Source organism: Schistocerca serialis, chromosome 11, assembly GCF_023864345.2.
Source record: "Schistocerca serialis cubense isolate TAMUIC-IGC-003099 chromosome 11, iqSchSeri2.2, whole genome shotgun sequence".
In the NCBI taxonomy this organism is placed as follows: domain Eukaryota; kingdom Metazoa; phylum Arthropoda; class Insecta; order Orthoptera; family Acrididae; genus Schistocerca; species Schistocerca serialis.
In genome coordinates this window covers 178,175,317-178,200,882 of record NC_064648.1, presented here as the reverse complement: position 1 = coordinate 178,200,882, position 25,566 = coordinate 178,175,317, and the positions used below count along the sequence as shown (strand labels likewise).

Sequence of the window (25,566 nt, the reverse complement as noted above, 5' to 3'; positions counted from 1 at the left end):
AAGCAGTTCTAAGAACTGCAGAAGCTATATCACTTGATACGTATCAAAAGGAGCAGTCAAGAAGACATTGCAAGGTGCATTGCAAGTCAAATGGGGCAGTAAACAAGATATAGCAAGGTGTGCTGCCAGTCAAATGGGGCAGTCAACAAGACCCTATAACGCATGTTGCAAGATTTAGTGAACAGGCAAACATAAATAGTACTGTATGTCAAATAGGGCAGTCAAGTTGGCACTTTAGGAAGTGTTAAGTGTAAAAGTGTTGTCAACAGGGCACTGTGAAGAACGGTTCACGTCTAATGGGACACTGTAAAGACTGTTGCAAGTCGAGTAGACAATAGAGCACTCTGAGGCACGTTGCAAGTGAAATGGAGCAGTCAACAGGGAACTGTAAGATACGTTGCAAATTAAGTAGGACAGCCAACGGGACCCTGTGGGCTATGCTGCAAGTCAAATGTACCAGCCAACAAGGAACTGTAAGCTATATTGCAAGTTTATTGGGCCCGTCTTTTGGGAACTTTAAGGCATCTTGCACGTCATATGGGTCAAGGACTGGTGTAAAAACATTCTCATATCGAAACCAACATAAAAGCAAGGCAATCTTTTGTTTTGCTGTGGTAATTTTGTAATGAAGATTCAGTTCAGTCCTATAGATTGCAAAAATCCATTGCATACATATCTCAGACTGTTGCAATTAGTTTACAGTCAGATATGTGATACTTGACTGCTTAAATGTGTGAAAAGTGCTTCTGTGTGTGAAAAGATCTGCTGAAAGTAAGAAGTGTAACATACTTTCCTAGTAAGGAAAAAGTTTCCTGACATCAAGATATCAGATAAAAGTCTGCAGCGGTGATGTACCACTGTTAGAAAGTAGTGTGTAGTGTTTAACGAAGGGCATCAGAATGTGCATAATGAAGAAGAGTCTGACAAGCCACCAACTGTCACTGAAAAACGTTTCATTTTGAACACTGCTTCTGTCAGAATTCAAAGGTCTGTGTTAGAGAAAATTTTTCATAATGTGTGGCTAGAAAAATCTGGATCCTCAATGAGCACTCCATGCCAGCCTGCGGAACACCTGTGTGACAAATCAACTTTTTTTCTAATTTGCTTAAAAGAAGAATGAAGAACCCAGAAGCTTACACTCATCACTGAGAAGCAGCTGACACTCATGTTTAGTACTAGAAGGATTTTTTTTCTTTTTTTCCGATTGACGGTCCACTGCAGCAAGTGGAAATACAGTTCGACTGCCACGCACTTCAATATATGGTTTAGTGGCTTCTAAGGATGAACGGATTTAGGAAGTTATGCAGTAGAATCTGTATAGGGCAGTTTACGTAGTACTTAATGCTCCACACTGCGCGAGATTCCGTTCAGTGACAGATTTTGAGGACCACACAACAGCGCATGGCACACATATACAGTGAAAGCTATGTTTTATGAATAAATCTGTTGACTGTGTTAAGGAAACGAAAGACAGATAGTCGACGGGTTTTTATTCGCAAAATATATAGTTCAGTGGGAAATTTTGCTCTAAAATTTGAGGAAAATATGGGCTTTCACGCGAATAATACTGAATAGCTGTTCTAACTACGAGGTCTGTTCAAAAATTCCGGGACGTTCGTAATTTCGCGCCAACGGTTGTTGGGGTGATATGCGGTTGGCATCCCTGCACACGCCTGTGTTTAATGTGTAAACGCTATTGTATGTCTGTTAGTTATTGTTCAGTGCTGTATGGAGTAGAATGTTGTGTCGCACAGTTGAGAGTTTCGAGGTGTCAGAGTTAGATGAACAATGTTTCTGCATTAAATTTTGCGTGAAACTCAAGAAAACCTTTACACAGACACACCAAATGTTGGTGGAAGTCGGCCGGGGTGGCCGAGCGATTCTAGGTGCTACAGTCTGGAACCGCGCGACCGCTATGGCCGCAGCTTCGAATCCTGCTTCGGGCATGGATGTGTGTGATGTCCTTATGTTAGTTAGGTTTAAGTATTTCTAGGGGACGGATGACCTCAGAAGTTAAGTCCCATAGTGCTCAGAGCCATTTGAACCATTGAACCATTTTGTTGCTGGAAGCCTAAGGTAGAGGAGAAGGGGGAGGAATGGTTCAAATGGCTCAAGTGGCAGTTGACCCTAAATAACGAAAAGTGTGAGTTCACCCACATGAGTGCTAAAAGGAATTCGTTAATCTTCGGTTACACGATAAGTCAGTCTAACCTAAAAGCCGTAAATTCAACTAAATACCTAGGTGTTACAATTACGAATAACTTAAACTGGAAGGAACACATAGAAAATGTTGTAGGGGAAGGCTAACCAAAGACTGCGTTTTATGGCAGGACACTTAGAAAATGTAACAGACCTACTAAGGAGACTGCCTACACTACGCTTGTCCGTCCTCTTTTAGAATACTGCTGCGCGGTGTGGGATCCTTACCAGATAGGACTGACGGAGTACATCGAAAAAGTTCAAAGAAAGGCAGCACGTTTTGTATTATCGCGAAATATGGGAGAGAGTGTCACAGAAATGATACAGGATTTGGGCTGGAAATCATTAGAAGAAAGGCGATTTTCGTTGCGACGCAATCTTCTCACGAAATTCCAGTCACCAACTTTCTCCTCCGAATGCGAAAATATTTTGTTAACACCGACCTATATACGGAGAAACGACCAGCACGATAAAGTAAGGGAAATCAAAGCTCGTACGGAAAGATACACGTGTTCATTCTTTCCGCGCTACAGGAGATTGGAATAATAGAGAATTGTGAAGGTGGTTCGACGAACCCTCTACCAGGCACTTAAATGTGATCTGCAGTGTATCCGTGTAGATGTTGATGTATTTCGAAGGAGGTGACACACAATAAGTAAAAGGTAAGAGCAGAAAAATTGTGTAGATAAAGTTCAGGAATTTTTTGAACAGACTTCGTACATAACACTAATACATGAAATGAAATTTTTTGTCAGAAGTGTTAAGCTTAAAACATCCAATTTTTAGTAAAAACACGGAAGTAGAGGTTAAGATTGCCACATTAGAGCGGTCCTGAATTGTGGCATCCAGGGAGGAGCGAATTTTAGGAAATGTTTGAGACTGGTAATGTGGTGGCACTGAGTCTGGCAAACAATATTGAGTGGTGGGAATGAGATTTTCACTCTACAGCGCGGAGTGTGCGCTGATATGAAACTTCCTGGCAGATTAAAACTGTGTGCCGGACCGAGACTCGAACTCGGGACCTTTGCCTTTCGCGGGCAAGTGCTCTACCATCTGAGCTACCCAAGCACGACTCACGCTCCGTCCTCACAGCTTTAATTCCCCCAGTACGTCGTCTCCTACCTTCCAAACTTCACAGAAGCTCTCCTGCGAACGTCGCAGAACTAGCACTCCTGGGAGAAAGGATATTGCGGAGACATGGCTTAGCCACAGCCTGGGGAATGTTTCCAGAATGAGATTTTCACTCTTCAGCGGAAATAAAGCTGTGAGGACGGGGCGTGAGTCGTGGCTTGGGTAGCTCAGTTGGTAGAGCACTTGCCCGCGAAAGGTAAAGGTCCCGAGTTCGAGTCTCGGTCCGGCACACAGTTTTAATCTGCCAGGAAGTTTAATATAGAGTGGTGGATTGACGGAACTTCATAGTCAGGTGTCGCTACCGCCACTCACTGTTTGCCAACACCGCCTAGCATGGAACTTGGAAGTATTTTTCCGCGCCAGGTAGCCAAAATGTTTGCGGCACGTGTGAAAGGGACGGGGTGAGCTGAGTGTTTGTGTTGGCCCTACAGCACCCAGGCAATGCACGGAGGGCGAATTCCGCTGCAGGATCAGCGGCCGCTGCATCTCGCAGGCGCAGAGGTGCGACCGGCGGTACGACTGCGGCAACGATGATTTCTCGGACGAACAGAACTGCCGTAAGTCGACTGCAGCCTGGCTCTCGCCGTCGACACCTTGTCGACGTCTCATTCTGGCCGCTGCCTCTCTTTAACACCGCTGGAAATACTAACGCCAAGCTTCTTCTCTTCCTGTATCTTCTCTTTACTAACATCAGTGATCTCTCATTCGCCTTCAAGCAGATAGGCTATAGTCCTCGTGTGGTGTTTTTGTTATTATCATCATTTTGCAGCTGTGGTCCGCCTACGGAGCTAAATAAAAGACTGTTCTTATATCATAAGCGTTTCACTTGCTTTTATTTACAGGGCATCCTCAGTGGCTTGTAATACATCATTGACATCATGTGAAATATTACTAAATGCGGTAATGAGGGAAGCTGAAGAATTCAATTAGAATTTGTGGTGCTGCTGGAGTTTGAACCAGCGTGTCCTTGCTTACTAGGGAGCTATGCTAGCTATTGCTCCACTGCGGCCTTATAGCTAACAGCCCTGCATGGATTACGATAGTCCAATGCCCTCCATATGGCAAACTTCAATTCACATCTTCAGCTTATTTACTCCTTCTAAGATCGTCACTGTTATATCAGATTATTAAATGCCTTCTCTGAAAACTACCGACATCGGATAGTTCAGAAACCCACTCGTGATGGAAATACAGGCTGATCCAAAAGTCAGTATAAATTTGAAAACTTAATTAACCACGGAATAATGTAGATAGAGAGGTGAAAATTGACACACATGCCTGGAATGACATGGGGTTTTATTAGAACAAAAAAAAAAAAAAAAAAAAGTTCACAAAATGTCCGACAGATAGCGCTGGACAGCAAAACTGCTACCGTGACGGGTGAGAGGTACGCCGATATGTTACAGAATCGCATCATCCCCAGCCTGGCTGATAAACACCTGCTGGAACGTACGATGTTTATGCAGGATGGCACTCCACCCCCTATTGCTAGACGCGTGAAAGATGTCTTTCGCGCGCTGTTTGGTGATGATCATGTCCTCAGCCGCCACTTTCGTCATGCTTGGCCTCCCAGGTCCCTACACCTCAGTCCGTGCGATTATTGGCTTTGGGGTTACCTGAAGTCGCAAGTGTATCGTGGTCGACCGACATCTCTAGGCATGCTGGAAGACAACATCCGACGCTAATGCCTCATCATAACTCCGGACATGCTTTACAGTGCTGTTCACAACGTTATTCCTCGGCTACAGCTATTGTTGAGGAATGATGGTGGACATATTGAGCATTTCCTGTAAAGAACATCATCTTTGCTTTGTCTTATTTTGTTATGCTAATTATTGCTATTCTGATCAGGTGAAGCGCCATCTGTCGGACATTTTTTGAACGTTTGTATTTTTTTGGTTCTAATAAAATCCTATGTCATTCCAAGCATGTGTGTCAATTTGTACCTCTCTATCTACATTATTCCGTGATTTATTCAGTTTTCAAATTTATACTGACTTTTTGATCACCCAGTATATTGGATTGAATGGCAACAAACAGACCACACCTCTTTGAGGATGTCCGCATCGAAACTCGCATCAGTGATCATGATGCTGTTGTGGCAACAATGATTACGAAAGTACAAAGAACAACTAAAACAAACACAAAGATATATATGTTCAGTAAACTAGGTACAAAAGTAGCAGTGCCACATCTCAATGACGAACTTAAAACCTTCAGTAGAGGGAAGGAGCATGTAGAGGAACCTTGGCTCAAGTTTAAAAGAATAATTCACCATGCATTGGATATATATTCATCAAGTAGAACAGATCATGATGGGACAGACCCTCCATGGTATACAGTCACTGTAAACCAACTTATAAAGAAACAGAGATTACTGTATTATAGATGTAAAACAAAGCATAGTGCTGTAGATAGAGGAGTGCTGAATGCAACGCTTTTGGCTGTCAAGAGAGCAATGCATGAAGCTTTCAATGACTACTGTAGCAGAATACTGTCAAACGACCTTTCACAAAACCAGAGAAATTCAGGTCGTATGTAAAGGCTACTAGTAGCACCTAACTTAGTGTCCAGTCCCTAGCGAATGAAACAGGAACTGAAACTAAGGGTAGCAAAAGAAAGCTGAAATGCTTAACTTCGTTATCAAATATTCCTTTACGAAGGAAAAGTCAGTAGAATGGCCCCAATTTAATCCCTCGTACCACTGATGAGTTAGTGTCAATGGTGTTGAGAAACAGCTGAAATCGTTAACACTGAACAAAGCCCCAGGGCCCGATGGAATCCCTGTCAAATTCGATACTGAATTAGCCTTCTTCTAACTATAATCTGTCCTTCGAACAAAAAACTGTGCCCAGTTCTTGGAAAACGGCACAGGTCACACCTGTCTACAAGAAGGGTAGTAGAAATGATCTGCAAAACTACAGTTCAATGTCCTTGACATCAATTTGTTGTAGAATTGGAGAATATATTCTGAGTTCAAACACAATGAGGTGTCTTGAACAGAACAAATAATTACAGCAGGCACAGAGGCAAGCATTCAAACAATCTTCTTAGTATGCCCCATACGTGAATTGAACAGGAATAAAACCTAATAACAGGTACAATGGGATTTGCCCTCTGCTGTGCATTTCATGGTGGTTTGCAGAGTATGGATACAGATGCAAATTGTTGTAGGTATATACCTTTTCCTGGACTTTATCCCACATCTTCATGAGGTCAGTGGATATGGCAATGTTAATCGTAGAGGGTGGCTGGATGCGCTTCCTGAGAACCCCCTCCCCAACCGCACCCCCTGGGACAGAAATTGCGTATTCCACCTGTTTGTGTCTAGTGTCAATCCATGTTCAAGCGTACAAAAGTTTTCTAAATGTTTGCAAAGGGTGTAACTGAAGTGGGACTTGGGCACCAGCCTAGTATTCTGCTAGTGGGATGTGGAAAACCGCCTAAAAACCACGTTCAGGCTGGCCAGGGGCCCAGAAGCAGCGCGCTGACATACGCGGCCATCTGGTCTGGTCCATATAATTACGTTCGTATATTACACTTTCTTTGTTATTGCCTTATATTTTCGTAACAAAATTATTTTTGGAACGCAAGTTTTGTAAGATTGCATTACTGTTGTGTTCTGCTTACGACTTTTTGAGATCTAATTATTACATGTGTCGCTCTGGATTTATACTTTGTTGTCCTGTATACGCCATTGTTTGTGAATACATTTCATTTATGCACTTCACTCAGTGTATGATTTTCCAATGTGCTGTACATAGTGTTGCGAATGTTGCTCTGTTTTTTTCTATCAGCCTTATGTATGGCTTGTGATATCTGTATGCACTCTTGTTTTGTTTCTTATGTAGTTGCGTGTATTGTGGGGCATGCTCTTTGAATGGAGGGAGTCTCAATGTGCGTGCCTTTTTTTTATTTTTGTTGCGATCATCATCACTTAAATTCACTCTTTTCCCAGAGCATCGCCACCATACGCACCTACATAAAAACGAAGGAATATCAAACTCCATACCGACATCACAACGCATGCAGCAGGCTGACCGAAAAACACACAGCAACATTTGACAACACTGTAAACAGCATATATGCGCTACCGACACACACACACACACACCCACACACACACAGAGCGAAAGTGCAGTGTTTGGGTGAAATGTATAAGCAAACTTAAAAATATCGTACGTTCTTGTGTACTCACGAAAACGAGGTACAATTCTTGGCCCACACGTGTAACATCGAGATCTTATACAATTGTAACATGAACGAAACATAAATTTAAACTTGTGCTCCAAAAAGTTGTGCCGTACCTAACAGGAAGAAAATATGAAACAAAAACAAACGGCATTATTTTTAGCTGCGTAGACGGACAACATCTCCAAGAAGATAATAATAACAGTTACACAGAAGTAACTAAGGAACGACGGATAACATAAAAGTGACAAACGTCAGGGTTTGTCTGCGTGCTTATTCATCAACTGCATTTTCAAAATTCGTTCAAGACTTTTTATGTGCGTTCGTTTGATTTAATTTAGAATAAACTTTTAATCAATTAACTAAAAGAGTCTTCTGGTAAAATTTTAGCAGACGTTCGAAACCGATAAGCAGATTTTGAAATTTATACAATAAGCACACATATATGGTACTAAAACGTAGACAATAAATGCATGTACTACCTTACCTTATCGAACGCCGAAAATTACATTTTGTGTAAAATGGACAAAATGCGTGATGATTGGCAACGAGGGATGTTAATGACATAAGATGGCGGAACCAATGACGAAATCTGTGTTTCGATAAAGTGTCATTGTGAAGTCACCTGTAAGAACAACGAAATAAATACGTATGACTTAATACAGAGTGGAATGTACAAATAAATATATAAGCTATGCTATCAGGCCTCAATCTAACCAACAGCTTGAAAACAGAAATTCTAGGAAAAAACCATATACGTTACACTTCATAATACCTGACTAAGTCGAAGAAAGTGAATTTCCTTACCAAGTATTATCCGAAATTTCGAACAAATCTCATTTAGTTAATAGATTTTCCGCAAGAGGCGCCACATGTACGACTAGTTCGTAGATTATCTGTAAGAGGCTCCAGTATAGTAATTGTTAATCGTTGCCAAATTTTCTTACACCCCGATTAATATTGAACTGTAGACAAGTTTGCCTGTGTAAAAAATGTAATTAATTACAAATGACGGTTATTATGCAGTATTATTCTTATCGGTGTGATTGGTACCATATATCCACTTGACCATTTTTTGGCAATTCCAGCACTGTAAAAAGCGAAGCAGGGACGCCATATTCGCTCGTCAGCGATTATGAATTTGTGAGAAAATCCAAGTTAACTTCCAATATCGGAGAATCATGCTCATGACCTTGATCATTAGTCATAGTTATTGTTTCGCTGATTATTGTTGCACAGTATTTTAAATTGCGGAAGACATCTTTGATCAGCAATTGTTCGATATTTTCACATAGAGTTTTCACGTAGAGGCATCTATTTTAGACGTAGCATTTCGACATCTAAAAATCCCGATTTTTTTCTTGTGTTGTGGAACGCCGCCTTTGTTCAAAATTCTAAGTCGGAGTTACGAATTTACCAATAAATAATATGTTGTCACTGTGATGGAGGTGATTTCGTTACACTCCATCTGCATATTTCGTATTATCGATCGAAGCAACTTTACCTTGCATAGGGAAATGAATTGGTAACTAAACCATTGTCGTTTACTTTTATTGACAAGTAAATTCATAAATAAAATTACTTCAGAGTTTAAAATTTCTTTGTAGTGTTCTGCATCAAGTAGCCGCTGACCGACAGTACAAAAATGTACCTCATGCGTTAATCCGAATGCAGTCGAGGCGGGAGAGAAGCAGATGAAACGATAAGGACGTATTTGTATATTCACAATGGAAATGAAACTGCCGGTACTGAAGAATTTGTTGATTGTTAATGACGGTATGTCGCACATTCGTACTTTCGTCGGTCGTCTTTTCTTCATTTCATACTAGTCACTAATTTTCCAGTCTATGTACTAACATATTTTTAGCAAATTTTCAGGTAGTAATCTGACAGTCTGGAGACTTTTTTACGCTGTCCGGATGTCCGTTCTCATTTTTTTCAGCTAGATCAAAGAAAATATTTTTCTTCTTTTGTTTTAGCGTTTCTACAGAATGAGTTCAGCTGCTTCTACTTTCACAGATGTCGTATTATTTTACTAACAATTTCTCTTCTTTTTAATTCCATACTGATTTAATTTCTCTATGTATTAATTTTTATGCAGTTTTACTTTCTCAGTAATTATGCATAGTTTCAGCACCTTATGAGAAATCATAATTTGTGATCAGTAAGTCAGCATATAATTTTTATTGCAGTTTTCTGTTCATGTTTTTCAAAATGTAATTTACAAATCAGATAATCAACTAATTTGGTTGCATGTCAAACACTGGCATGCTATATGTTTCAACATTAACAGTACATTCATTTAAGTGTATTTATTTTTGAGACTGTTATATGTGTACTAAGTTATTATTGCATCTTGATTAAAATGTGAGTAACATTGCATTGGATCCATGTGGTAATGGGTTTATCAGTGACAAAGACAAAAGACATCCATCCATCCACCCAACAGCAATCTTCTGCAGCACCAGATTTCAAAAGCTACTATTTGCTTCTTGACTGAACTCTAGTATGTCATCCGCATTTGACAGCCACACAAGGCGTTCGAAATAGATTAAGAAAAGACCATGTGACATTTAAATTTAAACCCAGTGTTAGCAGATTTCTCTGTTTTTCAGAAATTCTGTTTTTGATTTGCCTGTGTGCAGTTTCTATCGTTTCTACTTCTGCTGTCCACACTTTGCTGCCCAAAAAGCAAAACTCATTGACTACTTTCAACATCTCATTTGCTAATGTAATTTTCCCCCTCAGCATCACCTAATTTAAGTTGACTACACTCTACTATCTTTATTTAAATTTTGTTATGTTCATTATAAAAGCTTTTTTTCACAATGACAGATGTTTCCGCAATTAATCTTAAAAGTGCTTTGGCACCATCGGCAAAATTACCGTGTCATCATCAAACGACTGTGTCAGAATTTTCAATATACACTGAAGTGACAAAAATCATAGGATACCTCCTAATATCATGATGGATCACCTTTTGTCTGGCATAGTGCAGCAGCATGATGTTGTGTTGACTCAATAAGCCTTCGGAAGTCCCTTGTGGAAATAATGAGGCATGCTGCCTCTATAGATGTCCGTAGTTGCGGAAGTGTTGTCAGTGCAGTGTTTTGTGCAAGAATTGACCTGCCAATTGTTCCATAAATGTGCAAACAGATTCATGAAAATAGACGTGGGTGGCCAGACCATTTGCTCGAACTGTCCAGAAAGTTCTTCAAACAATTGTGGCCCAGTGAAATGGTGCACTGTCGTCCATGAAAATTCTGTTGTTGTGTGGGAATATGAAGTCCACAAATGGCTCAAAATGGTCTCCAGGTAGCTGGATGTAACCACTTTCCGTAATCCATTGCATACACACCTCAGACTGTTGCCATTACTTCATAGTCAGATATGTAATACTTGCTACGTAAATGAGTGAAACGTTCTTCTGTGTGTGAAAAGAGCTGCTGAAAGTAATAAGTGTAACATACTTGCCTAGTAAGGAAAAAGTTTCCTGACATCAAGGTATCAGATAAAAGTCTGTGTCGGTGATGTACCACTGTTAGAAAGTAGTGTGTAGTGTTTAATAATGAAAGGCATCAGAATGTGCATAATGAATAAGAGTCTGACAAGCCACCAACTGTCACTGAAAAACGTTTCATTTTGAACACTGCTTCTGTCAGAATTCAAAGTTCTGTGTTAGAGAAAATTTTTCATAATGTGTGGCTAGAAAAATCTGGATCCTCAATGAGCGCTCCATGCCAGTCTGTGGAACACGTATGTGACAAATCAACTTTTTTTCTAATTTGTTGAAAAGAAGAATGAAATGGTCAGTTTAGTTCCATGTAAACACAGCCCACACCATTATGGACCTACCACCATCTTGCACAGTGTCTTGTTGACAACCTGGATCCATGGTTTCATGGGATCTGTGCTACATACAAAACCCTACCATCAGCTCTTACCAACTGAAAATGGGATTCATCTGAGCAGGCCACAGTTTTCCAGTCATCTAGAGTCCAACTGATACGGTCACAAGCCACTGCAGGCAATATTGTGCTGTTAGCAAAGGCACTCGGGTCAGTCATCTCCTGCAATAGGCAATTAAATGCAAAAATTTGATGCACTGTCCCGATGGATATTTTCATCGTTAAAGTCCCACATTGATTTGGGCGGTTATTTACGGAAGCACTGTCAACTCTACACAAACGCAGCTGCTCTCAGTCATTAAGTGAAGGCTGCCGGCTACTGCATTGTCTGTTGTGGGAGGTAATGCCTATAATTTGGTATGCCTGACACACTGTGGCTGTCAGAATACTGAATTCTCTAATGATATTTGAAATGGAATGTCCCATGCACCTAGTTTTGACTACATGTTGTGTGGCTGTAATCGTGTCTGAAACCATTCCACATTTATCACCTCAGGACAAGTGACAGCTACACTAAAGCACCTTGTGTACGCAATACTACCACCATCTTTATATTAGCATATTGCTATCTCATGACTTTTGCCACCTCAGTGTAAGTCACATCAGTTTGCCGTGTTTATTTGAATCCGCAGTTACTAAGTTTCTCATTTTCATAAATGCGTTTCCTGTTGTTACCAACTTGCATTTTGTATTCTCTCTGCTTCTCTTGTTGTGAATTATTTTCACCTGTTAATAGTAGAATTCATCTACTACTTCCTGTGTTTCATCCTCCAGACCTTAATTTCTCAGTATTACCTTAATTCTCTGAAACCATTGTTTTACTTATGTTCATAGTTATTTTAGAACCTGTTTTGAAGAGGTTCAAATGAAGCCCCAAGTCTCCAACAGAATTGCAATATCATCAGCAAAACTTTGTGTCAGAATTGTCAGAACAATTGACACCTACCCACTGACCCACAACCACTGACTTCGAGACATACAGAGCACGTGTAACTTTGCAAGTCCGACCGAATGCGTTTGTGCGCATGTGGGTGTGCCCGGTACCGGGGAACGAGTGACGAGAACTTCAGTACGTGTATGTATGTATGTACGTGTGTGTGCCCCCTCGCAGCATGCCGCGAGGGCGATTTCAGGTGCGACAACGGCTTCTGCATCGACGGCAGCCAGCGCTGCGACGGCGTGAGGCAGTGCCAGGACGGCAGCGACGAGGCGCGATGCCGTATGCATTACCAACTCTCCACTAATCTCGCCTACTCTGTCTTTCGTTGCTTCTCCTCTCTGGTGCTGTGCCCTCGTCTCCGTGCATGTCGACTGTCAGGCGTGACTCGTGTGTAACTACTGACCAGGGGAGGTGTTCTGATTTAAATGTGCAGAGTTGTGTGTAGTAAAACTCCAATAGGTAGGGACTACACAGATCTAAGCACACTGGCCAAAAAAGTTGATTGCCACCAGGAGACATCTCGTAATACCGTGTAACACTGCCTCAATAATGACTTTAATTCAGCAAGAAAAAGAGTCCACAAGTTTTTTCAAGTGTGCCATACCAAATAGAAGCCACTCAGGATCAGATCACGTAGAGCTTCCAAATTGCGGAGTTGTTGACTTCTGTATTTCACATGCTGTACCAAACAGTGACTTGGACATACAAACAGTGACTTGGACACACACACACACACACACACACACACACACACACACACACACACACACTGGGTGTAATGGGTATAAGTGCAGACATTTGTTCTGGTGACAGAGAACAATGTACTGAAAACATCACATCAGTATTTACTCCATTCACAGAGTGGCTATTAGGAGTAGTAGATCAGGTGTTGAAGTGTGGACACAAAATGGTTTGCCTACACTGACAGGCATAGTCCACTTAATGGTGCTATTACAACCATATATACACACATAAAAAAAAGGTTTGCATCACCTCAGTTCTGAGAGTTCCAGAACCTGTACAGAAAATTGAAATAGAGACCAACATAAACATCATTTCCATCCTTTTTATTGCTCATGAAAACCACACATTGCGTGTTGTACAACCATGCAGCGAGACCTTCAGAGGTGGTGGTCCAGATTGCAGTACACACCGGCACCTCTAATACCCAGTAACACGTCCTCTCGCATTGATGCATGCCTGTATCCATTGTGGCATGCCATTCACAAGTTCATCGAGGCACTGTCGATCCCGATTGTCCCGCTCCTCAATGGCGATTCGGCGTAGATCCCTCAGAGTGGTTAGTGGGTCACATCGTCCATAAACAACCCTTTTCAATCTATCCCAGGCATGTTCAATAGGGTTCATGTCTGGAGAACATGCTGACCACTCTGATCGAGGGTTGGCGTTATCCTGCAGGAAGTAATTCACAAGATGTGCACTATGGAGGTGCAAATTGTTGTCCATGAAGTTGAATGCCTCGCCAATATGCTGCCAATATAGCTGCACTTTCGATCGGAGGATGGCATTCACGTATCATACAGCTGTTACGGCATCTTCTGTGACCAGCAGCCCAAATAATGACGCCGTGAAACAGCAGGGAACCTCCACCTTGCTGCACTCGCTGGACAATGTGTCTAAGGTGTTCAGCCTGACCGGGTTGCCTCCAAACGTATCTCCAACAATTGTCTGGTTGAAAGGATATGTGACACTCGTTGGTGAAAAGAATGTGATGCCAATCCTGAGCGGTCCATTCGGCATGTTGTTGGGCCCATCTGTACCGCACTGCACCATGTCGTCTTTGCAAAGATGTGCCTTGCCATGGACGTTGGGAATGAAGTTGCGCATCATGCTGCCTAGTGCGCAAAGTTTGAGTCGTAGCACGACGTCCTGTGGCTGCACGAAAAGCATTATTCCACATGGTTGCGTTGCTGTCAGAGTTCCTCTGAGCCATAATCCGTAGGTAGCGGTCATCCACTGCAGTAGTAACCCTCGGGAGGCATGTCATCGGCAGTTCCTGTCCCTCTGTATCTGATGTCCGAACAACATCACTTTGGTTCACTCCGAGATGCCTGGACACTTTTCTTGTTGAGAGCCCTTACTGGCACAAAGTAAAAATGCAGACACAATCGAACTGCGGTATTGACTGTCTAGGCACGGTTGAACTACAGACAACACGAGTCGTGTATCTCCTTCCTGGTGGAATGACTATAACTGTCGGATCCCCTTCGTCTAATAGGCACTGCTCTTGTGTAGTTGTTTAAATCTTTGGGCGGGTTGAGTGACATATATGAAAGGTCAAAGGGACTGTGTCTGTGATGCAATATCCTCAGTCAGTGTCTATCTTCAGGAATCCTGGGAACCGGGGTGCTGCAAAATTTTTTTGATGTGTGTAAAAAGGGTGTGAGTGCAAATATTTTTATATGTTGCATCTGAATGTGTACACAACAGTTTGCTGGTTGTTTTTTCTCTGTGTCGAACAGTTTTCTCACAAAAACATCACAAATTTTACAACCTGATTTTTTCTGCACAGCCATAACTGCACCACCAAGCGGACTACGCCTGTCTGAATAGACTAACTGTATTGTGTCCATGCATCTATACATCAACCCCTGACAGATTGCCCAGGCGAAAAAATAAACATTAAAGTCTTGCTCTTGCCACACATACTTGGAGGTACTAACCAATCCAGAAACATATTGCTTGTAATAGTTATAATTATCAGTCTGCAAATGATGTAAATTCTGGTTTAATGTTGTTTAGTATGGTTTCCTCAGTCACCAACAGGAAATATTATATTTTTATTTAAAAATTATATATATTACAATTCTGTTAGACGGGATGTAGTGGAATTTTAAATTTTACCTGCTGGAAAATGGAATCTGCATGATTACAATTGTTTAATCAATTATTAATTGTCATAAGTAATGATTAGCAACAGCTTCCTCACGATAACCAAGTAGAAATCCATGCAGAATACATTTTTTGGTCACTGTAAACAATACTTCCACACAGTTTGGTCACGTTACACACGAGTGCGCCCTGCATCTGTGATACGGTGTTTGGTTAACCGACTGGTTTTGCATCCTGGTTTGCGGACCAACTGGCTGATGTGTTTCTGTGCCAGCTTGTGTGATCCTGATGGAGTTGTGTCGTCGTGTAGTCTACATTACATTGCATTTCTGGTGTGTTGAGTTTTTGTAAAATTTGTGGTTGTCGTAGACGTATTGATTGCTCAGTAGTATACTAATCGGGTTTGGTACCTCCCGTAAGTAATTTTTGGCTTTGATGTGACTGTAAATAAATTGTTGTCTCAGCTTTTTCATATATGGTGTTACTCTAGTAATGAAACTATAGCTTGCCGTATTTTTTAACATAGCTAGTTATTCCATTTTCTGCCCTAGTGTTGTATTGTCAGTTTTCATAACACTGTTGCCCCTCCTGTTTGTACTTTCTTCTGGACGTGATGACAAATTTTTGTGCAGGAGAAATACCGAAGATGTATTAGTTTAGTAATTCAGGAAACATCCACTGTTATGGCACATCATTTTAGAAGAAAACTAATGTTATTTGTTTGTGCTTCGCTGCTACCAGCTCTACATATATGCCAATTGATTATACAGCTGCAGCATAAATTATAGGATGGAAGTAATGTACAAGATTTCGTGAGAGCACCAGTCACAGCTGGGTGGTACTGGATGTTGGTGTGGTTGTATACAGGGTGTTACAAAAAGGTACGGCCAAACATTCCTCACACACAAAGAAAGAAAATATCTTATGTGGACATGTGTCCAGAAACGCTTACTTTCCATGTTAGAACTCGTTTTATTACTTCTCTTCAAACCACTTTAATCACGGAATGGAAACGCACAGCAACAGAACGTACCAGCGTGGCATCAAACACTTAGTTACAGGAAATGCTCAAAATGTCCTCCGTTAGCGAGGATACGTGCATCCACCCTCCGTCGCACGGAATCCCTGATGTGCTGATGCAGCCCTGGAGAATGGCGTATTGTATCACAGCCATCCACAATACGAGCACGAAGAGTCTCTACATTTGGTACCGGGGTTGCGTAGACGAGAGCTTTCAAATGCCCCCATAAATGAAAGTCGAGAGTGTTGAGGTCAGGAGAGCGTGGGGGCCACGGAATTGGTCCGCCTCTACCAATCCATCGGTCACCGAATCTGTTGTTGAGAAGCTTACAAACACTTAGACTGAAATGTGCAGGAGCTCCATCGTGCACGAACCACATGTTGTGTCGTACTTGTAAAGGCACATGTTCTAGCAGCACAGGTAGAGTATCTCGTATGAAATCGTGATAACGTGCTCCATTGAGCGTAAGTGGAAGAACGTGGGGCCCAATCGAGACATCACCAACAATGCCTGCCAAAACGTTCACAGAAAATCTGTGTCTATGACGTGATTGCACAATTGCGTGCGGATTCTCGTCAGCCCACACATGTCGATTGTGAAAATTTACAATTTGATCACGTCGGAATGAAGCCTCATCCGTAAAGAGAACATTTGCAGTGAAATGAGGATTGACACATTGTTGGATGAACCATTCGCAGAAGTGTACCCGTGGAGGCCAATCAGCTGCTGATAGTGCCTGCACACGCTGTACACGGTACGGGGACAACTGGTTCTCCCGTAGCACTCTCCATACAGTGACGTGGTCAACGTTACCTTGTACAGCAGCAACTTCTCTGACGCTGACATTATGGTTATCGTCAACTGCACGAAGAATTGCCTCATCCATTGCAGGTGTCCTCGTCGTTCTAGGTCTTCCCCAGTCGCGAGTCACAGGCTGGAATGTTCCGTGCTCCCTAAGACGCCGATCGATTGCTTCGAACGTCTTCCTGTCGGGACACCTTCGTGCTGGAAATCTGTCTCGATACAAACGTACCGCGCCACGGCTATTGCCCCGTGCTAATCCGTACATCAAATGGGCATCTGCCAACTCCGCATTTGTAAACATTGCACTGACTGCAAAACCACGTTCGTGATGAACACTAACCTGTTGATGCTACGTACTGATGTGCTCGATGCTAGTACTGTAGAGCAATGAGTCGCATGTCAACACAAGCACCGAAGTCAAAATTACCTTTCTTCAATTGGGCCAACTGGCGGTGAATCGAGGAAGTACAGTACATACTGACGAATCTAAAATGAGCTCTAACATGGAAATTAAGCATTTCCGGACACATGTCCACATAACATCTTTTCTTTATTTGTGTGTGAGGAATGTTTCCTGAAAGTTTGGCCGTACCTTTTTGTAACACCCTGTATCAGCGTGTGTGTGTGTGTGGGGGGGGGGGGGGGGGATGCTTACTTTGGAAGGCCAGTAACGTTTCCATGGCGTTATGGCGTTAAGAGTTACTACATGCCACCTCTAAGTTAGCTTGGTACAAGCTGGTGGCTGGTTTTCCTCATTTTTCCCTACTGTTGATTTTATGTTTTATTTTATTACATTGCAAAGCATTTTGAGCTTGTTTCATTCACCTTCAGGCATTATGTGAATAAAGAATACAAGTAGGTCCTGTTGTTGTTGTGGTCTTCGGTTTCCTGCAGCTCTCTACACCAGTCTATCCTGTGCAAACATCTCCATCTTCGCATAACTACTGCAGCTTACACCCACTTGGGTCTGCTCACTGTATTCGTGCCTCCATCATCCTCTTCAGTTTTACTCCTCCCCCTCTCCCCCACCTCCTCAAACAATCTCTTCTTTTTGCATACCTTGATATGCACTTCCATTGTAAATATTTTTTATTATTTGATATGCATTTTTCATTTTGTGTATCCCTCCATTAGCAACAGTTATTTGTAACTCATTTATTGAATTATCTCTTCTTGGTACTTGAACTTTTTGAGCTCTTCTGTTTGACCAATGTCTGTCTAAAAACGTTTTGTTGGAATTTTTATTTTGGTGGTAAATTTGATTTTATATCCCGAGATTCTCAAACTGTCTCTACCGGCTAACTGCTCCAGTAGATCGATTTGTGTTTCTGCACCTGCTAGATTTTTGGATAGTGCAGCAAAATCTACTCCAAATGCAAGTCAGTTTACCCCTGTTCACTATTTCATTCTACCCACTTTCGTTGCTGATACCAGCTATCTTAATTTTTCATTGCAACTTCTTACTGCTGCCCCCAATTATTCATAACCAATTACTTTAATTCACAAGATAAGCAAAGCAACTCCATATGCATTTCGATGTAGTAAAATATTACGTAGGGTAATCTTGCCTGTATAGCGACTGGTATGAGTGAAGCATAAATTAATAACAAGTTATCCAATACACACAGTCTTTTTTTATGCAGCCTGTATGGTGAAAGTCCAGAATTAAAATGACTATGGAAGTTGATTTGTTTATTCAGTATTTACAGGAGAAAAAATAGAGGCTGCAAGTTCATATCATACAGGGGCACAATCTTGTGTTGAGATTAGAGTATATTGCTGGCAGATTTACAAAACATAGTCCCACCAAAAATAGTGTAAAAATACATCTTAAAATAAAAACTGGGTTTAAAAGAGAGTAAGAGATAAGTCATTTTCTGCTCCATGTTAAAATTTTGTGAGACATCTATGTTTTTGGGAGAGTTGTCAGCATTGTGGAGTGTCTGTCCGTGTCTGATCCAAATCCACTGCAGTTTGCTTCTGTGTCTGACTGCTTATTCGCATTTGTATTTCAGGCTTTTCTTCTGAAAATATTCGTAACCAAATTAAAGTATGTGCCAGCCTATGCTGTTGCACATTAAAAGAAAATAGAATTACTCTTAGTGAAACATTAAAAATGACTGTTAAACTCCTAACACATTTACTGCCGTAATGAGTGTTGGTGTAACATAGAATGTTTCACGTGTTGTGCACAGTATCTGTTTCGTAGTATGGTGGTGGAGGTGGGTTTTGAAGATTTTTTTTATATTTTAATTTTTTTTATGTGTGGTGTCTTTTGTTGTAATGGCTTAGTGTATAAACATTTAAGTTAGTATGTACAATATAACTTTTCTGTATGTCTACTTTTGATAATTATTTTCTAAATCTGTTGCATTATTATGATGTGTACCACTTTCCAGTTAATTTTTTTCTCTGTTATTAAGTTTCAGTCAATGCATATTGATGCAATATCCCATGTCGAACATGGGAATCTGTAATTAAAAATTCCTGATTACAGTGATTGCAAATGGCTGTAACTGTTTAGTGCATAGGAATACATTGATTTGAATTACAGAAAATATAAAAGAAAGTTCAAATAGCTTATTTTTTATTTTTTACATAATTTGTAAGTGTTGTAACGAACCACCTTCATCTCACAGACAACATCAGAGTGGTAACCCATTATAATACACTCTGAAAAATATGTGGGGTCACCAACATGACCACATTAGAAATATGTATTTTGAGTTCTGGAACTGGTTTGAATAAAGGTGAGACATAGGCAAGGCTTTTCATATAACCCCATAAAAAGTATATGGATGTGAGGTCCAGCGTTGCCCCTAGCATAATTTGTACATTTTACACACTTTTACTGTTTCAGTTCCTGTCAGATCCCAATCAATACATGTAAAATTGTTGTCTGTGGCATTTGTAGGCACCCTGCTGGGTTTATAAGTCGATTTCTGTGGACTGTGTTCAAATGAAAAGCGAATTCTTCCAATATTCATGCTGATACATGTGGCTGGCCAATACTTTCTGATTTGCACGAACATAATGCTTCTTGAAACTCCCAGTGCTGTCTGGAAATGCTGTTCACATTTAGAAGAGCTTGATTGTATCACTGACACTCCTCCATGGAGACAGAGTGATAGATGTCGAATTGCATCAGGCAAAATGCCTTCTGTACCGGATGCGTCATTTTTGCTACAACACAGAAGTTTTCTCTTATGGATCACTGCACATGTGCCGGTTTCCAGTTGACAGTGCCTGTTTAACAATTGAAATTTTGAACTTTCTTTTAAATTCTCAGTCATTCTTAGCAGGTAAATAGCTATAGCCATTTGTAATCACTATATTCACTTGTATTGCCCTGTATGTAAATGGAGATAGAGCACAAAGTCATCAGGAAGAAACAAAGAAAGGGCAAATAAGTGTTTAATGTTCAGACAAAGTGATCAGTGAACAAACCATTCTGGCTTGTATTCAGAGTTTCAGTTAATTCTTTCAAGTTCTATATTTGGATATAATAGAGGGAAACATTCCACGTGGCAAAAATATATCTAAAAACAAAGATGATGTGACTTACCAAACGAAAGCGCTGGCAGGTTGATAGACACACAAACAAACACAAACATACACACAAAATTCAAGCTTTCGCAACCAACGGGTGCTTCATCAGGAAAGAGGAAAGGAGAGGGAAAGACGAAAGGATGTGGGTTTTAAGGGAGAGGGTAAGGAGTCATTCCAATCCCGGGAGCGGAAAGACTTACCTTAGGGGGAAAAAAGGACAGGTATACACTTGCACACACACCCATATCCAACCGCACATACACAGACACAAGCAATGTCAGCTTGTGTCTGTGTATGTGCGGTTGGATATGGTTGTGTGTGCGAGTGTATACCTGTCCTTTTTTCCTTGCTTGTGTCTGTGTATGTGCGGTTGGATATGGTTGTGTGTGCGAGTGTATACCTGTCCTTTTTTCCCCCTAAGGTAAGTCTTTCCGCTCCCGGGATTGGAATGACTCCTTACCCTCTCCCTTAAAACCCACATCCTTTCATCTTTCCCTCTCCTTCCCTCTTTCCTGATGAAGCAACCGTTGGTTGCGAAAGCTTGAATTTTGTGTGTTTGTCTGTGTATCTATCGACCCACCAGCGCTTTCGTTTGGTAAGTCACATCATTTTTGTTTTTATATAAGTTCTATAGTTGTTTACATTATTCAAAAGAAGGAGAAGAAGAATATTAAGAAGGGTTCATTTGAATTTGCGTCTACCAGTGGCTGAAATATTAATGAAGTAAATATTTATTGTTGTCCTTACAAGTGTTTATCTTGTAGCAAAATGTGAAGAAAAATGGAAAGCAAACTACAGCCAATTTTATGTGTAGCCAGTGCCATTTTGTTTGGTTTGTTGCATTATGTTTGCATGTGCTACATTGGCACCGCCTAGCTTTTACAATTGCTGTGTGACAGATTGTGTACAACTTTCACTGAGGATGATAGTGGTTGAGCTTTCGGCGCGAGGCTTATCCGACTGATAACTGTCGAGCTTGCAGTCAGTGCATTGTGTTGTAATTTCCTGACTTTAGCTGTTGCTACTCCCTCTTTTTCATTTTTTAAAAATCGGTTTCAGTCCTGCTGTGTTTGGTTGTTTGTTGGCTTGCAACATAAAAACCTTCAAGTTGTTTGTGGTTGTATATTTATTCAGATAAGAGGTTGTGCAGTTTTTATGCAGAGGCTAGTGCATGTCATGACTAGATGGAGGTTACCATTGTGATTCCCCCTGAGTAGCATAATAAATGAGTACATTTTGAAGAGGAGTTGATTGTATATAATTAGTACTCTTGTATTTAAGTATAGTGGGGGTGGCCATAGAGTTTTATTTATCATCTTGAAAAAGAAAATCAAGCTCAGACTTTGAAACTTGATGAAGTTGTTGGTCCGTCTGTACATATTTGCCCTCTGGGGTGACACATTTTTCTCCAGTGATGGAGACCTCGGTTGTAGAAATCTGCATTGTGGGTGTTGAAGAATCTTTCCACCTCGAAAATCACGTTATCATTATTAAGTAATTTTATTAGGATACCATTACTTGTTCGTTATCTCTCCACCGTACTTTCAAATCTTTTAGTATAGTGTCCTTATCTTGCTCTCTAGAGATCATGAGTGGGCTGTGACATTCTGTTTTTCACTCCTCTGCTGGTGTGCTACGGTTCTGTGGGGCAGAGATTTCAATTTTTTCTGGGATTGCAGCTATTCGCCCACAGACAGACAAAAGTTTAATTACGTAACATTATTTTTAGAGGTGATAATTAAGTATTTCACTACCCTGTGCATGTTAAGTAGATTTTATCTTGTTCCATTCCCGTGTGGTAGTTCATTTGTGCACTCTCACACATTTTCTATGGCGTATTTTTCTGTGGTTGGATGTTACTTGGGGAAGTATCATAGCTGCCAATCCCAGATTTTGTTGACATTCACGTAACTCATATTTCTACGAAATAGATGTCATAAGTTTGTTAATATTCTAACTGTGTTCAAGACTCCGCTCCATAAAAGAGGGAAAAGCTAGGATGTGTTACAGATCACTGGACGAATTGTCCAATTTTTATGACCCGCTAGTGTTCCTTAAGTCTGATGAACATACACAGACATTTATTTATGTTTGCTTTATTTTTCTTACTGCATTTTTTTGCATTTGTGTGTGTGTGTGTGTGTGTGTGTGTGTGTGTGTGTGTGTGTGTGTTGTGTAGGCATCAGATAAATAGAGAAATAAGAATGAAAGTGAGAACAGTGTAATTGAAAATTTTTCAGCGGTATTAGATGCACTCCTTTATACAACATAGTGTTTTTTCATTACTGTGTCGCACAATCTAAAATAACAAGTGATGTCAGTGAAGGGCGGGTTTGCTTCTTATTGGTATTTTGGCTGCTGTGTTGTAGTCGTTAAGTGTTGGGCTCCTAGCCTGTCAAGGATGAAGCAAACATGCAAGTATCGGCAGTACTATTACTTTATTCCAGTGTCAGAGTTTCCTTCAGGTGCTTCCTGTCTGTGGTGATGGTTTCTGATATTCCTGTGGTTCCCAACCTTTGTGTAAAAGTTTTTGATTTTCTTTGTCATAAAACTAAATTGTTTTTAAAAGTTAATTTGTATTATTACTGTTTTGTTAGATTCTAGATTTTGTTACGTACATTGCCAATAGTCTGCTTGAAGTCTTTTTCTTCAGTTAGAAACAGGAAAAACAAAGGTGACATTCAGTGTGCATATAGATGGGAAAGCTTACTTTCCACTATGATAGTTCTGAATGCAAGAAGAAAACTTGAAGCACCACCCCAGAAAAGTGCGGTGATTGCAACAAAACTGAGTACAAAAATAGTGGATTAAAAATAAGCAATGGAAAGGGTCTCATTTCTTCTTGGTTTAGTAAAACGCTTGCAAGAACATGTGACTTTTATTTCTTTGAACATGAACTACTATATTTCGTTACTTTAAAAATGAGAGGGTCGATCGGAAATGAAGTTTGTTTTGAAGTTCTACGAGGTCCCAAAGTTTGTTATGGGTATTGCCTGATATCTAATAATGTTAGGATATGATCTTGGATGGAATTAGATCACTGCAAATTACACAGCTATCTGTTAAAATGGCGACACCTTGAAAATAACTTGCAAACAACCTCAAATTGGGAGGATATGCAAATGATTAATATTTCAGCACTGCCACGTAAAGTGTTTAGGAATGACACTGTCTACGTTCTGTATACAACGAAAGATTACACAGCGGGTTTCTCATTCAGAAGCTGCATTTGAATGTTTTTTGTTTGTGCAATGACTGTCTTAGCCTCGTGTGAGAAGGAGAAACGTCAGCCAGCATGTGTAAGAATTTGAAAATGGCAGGAGTGTGGCCTACGTGACTCCAGTTTGTCATTCCGCTATGTTGCTGCTTTAGTTTATAGGGATCACATGAATGTGATGCGATTATGCAATCGATGTGTAGCAGAAGGCTCATACTCGGCGCCATGCGGGATCTTAACAGCCCCCGTGCAATTAGTGCCTGAGAGAGCAGACATATTGTCTGCTTACCTGTGCGGGATCGTACAGCCGTGTCGTGTAGATTGAATCGGGAAATGGACCTGTTCTCAGCAAGATAAGTAGCCTCGTAGACAGTGTTACGTCTGGAGCTCCACAGACTGTCAGCGTGGTGACCATTGCTGCAGCCTATTTTGACGTGCCAGCGGAGAGAGAGATACACCAACTGTGACTGATTCAGTACCACACCTACACTTTCAAAAGTATGATTGTATTGGATATCAAGTGAAATTTGCAACTGGATAAATGACTTTTTTGTCGGGAGGACACAGCACATTATCTCGTATGGAGAGCCATCATCAGCTGTAGAAGTAACTTCATTTAACCCGGGGAAGTGTGTTAGGACCCTTGCTGTTGATGCTGTATATTAATGACTTGCAGATGATATTAATAGTAATATAGGAGTTTTTGCAGATGATGCCGTTATCTATAATGAAATACTACCGGAAAGAATCTAAATAAATATTCAATATAATAGAGGGAAACATTCCACGTGGGAAAAATATATCTAAAAACAAAGATGATGAAACTTACCAAACAAAAGCGCTGGCAGGTCGATAGACACACAAACAAACACAAACACACACACAAAATTCAAGCTTTCGCAACAAACTGTTGCCTCATCAGGAAAGAGGGAAGGAGAGGGAAAGACGAAAGGATGTGGGTTTTGAGGGAGAGGGTAAGGAGTCATTCCAATGCCGGGAGCGGAAAGACATACCTTAGGGGGAAAAAAGGACAGGTATACACTCGCACACACACACATATCCCACTTTTATGTGTGTGTGTGCGAGTGTATACCGGTCCTTTTTTCCCCCTAAGGTAAGTCTTTCCGCTCCTGGGATTGAAATGACTCCTTACCCTCTCCCTTAAAACCCACATCCTTTCGTCTTTCCCTCTCCTTCCCTCCTTCCTGATGAGGCAACAGTTTGTTGCGAAAGCTTGAATTTTGTGTGTGTGTTTGTGTTTGTTTGTGTGTCTATCGACCTGCCAGCGCTTTCGTTCGGTAAGTCACATCATCTTTGTTTTTAGATATAAATAAATATTCAATCAGATAAGATTTCAAAATGGTGTGAAGATTGGCAACTTGCTCTAAATGTTCTGAAATGTAAAATTGTGCACTTCACAAAATGTGAAAGCCTATGACAATAATATTTGATGAGTCACTTTTGGAATTAGCCAACTCGCACAAATACGAGGGCTATCCACAAAGTACATTACGTTTTGGAATTAAAAATAAATAAAGTATTGGAATTTTTTTTATTATATGCAGATGAAAGCCACACTTCAATACTACTTTCCTACATAGTTGATATTTAAATTAAGGCACTTATCGTAGCAATGGACGAGCTCGGAAATTCCTTTGTCGCCTTCAACCACGTGGTCACCTCTTCTGGAAGCTGTGCGTCGTCATCAAAACGCTGCATAGCCAACCACTTCTTCATTGCTGGGAATAAGTGG

General features: G+C 40.8%; 1 protein-coding gene across 1 annotated transcript in view; it reads left to right on the top strand.

Moving 5' to 3' along the window:
• Window positions 1–25,566, top strand: part of LOC126427231 (basement membrane-specific heparan sulfate proteoglycan core protein) — a 792,772-nt gene that overhangs the window by 351,274 nt on the left and 415,932 nt on the right. The window contains exons 11-12 of the mRNA XM_050089468.1: window positions 3,762–3,887; window positions 12,541–12,648. Coding sequence (XP_049945425.1) covers window positions 3,762–3,887; window positions 12,541–12,648 — 234 coding nt within the window. The remainder of the gene's footprint in view (window positions 1–3,761; window positions 3,888–12,540; window positions 12,649–25,566) is intronic.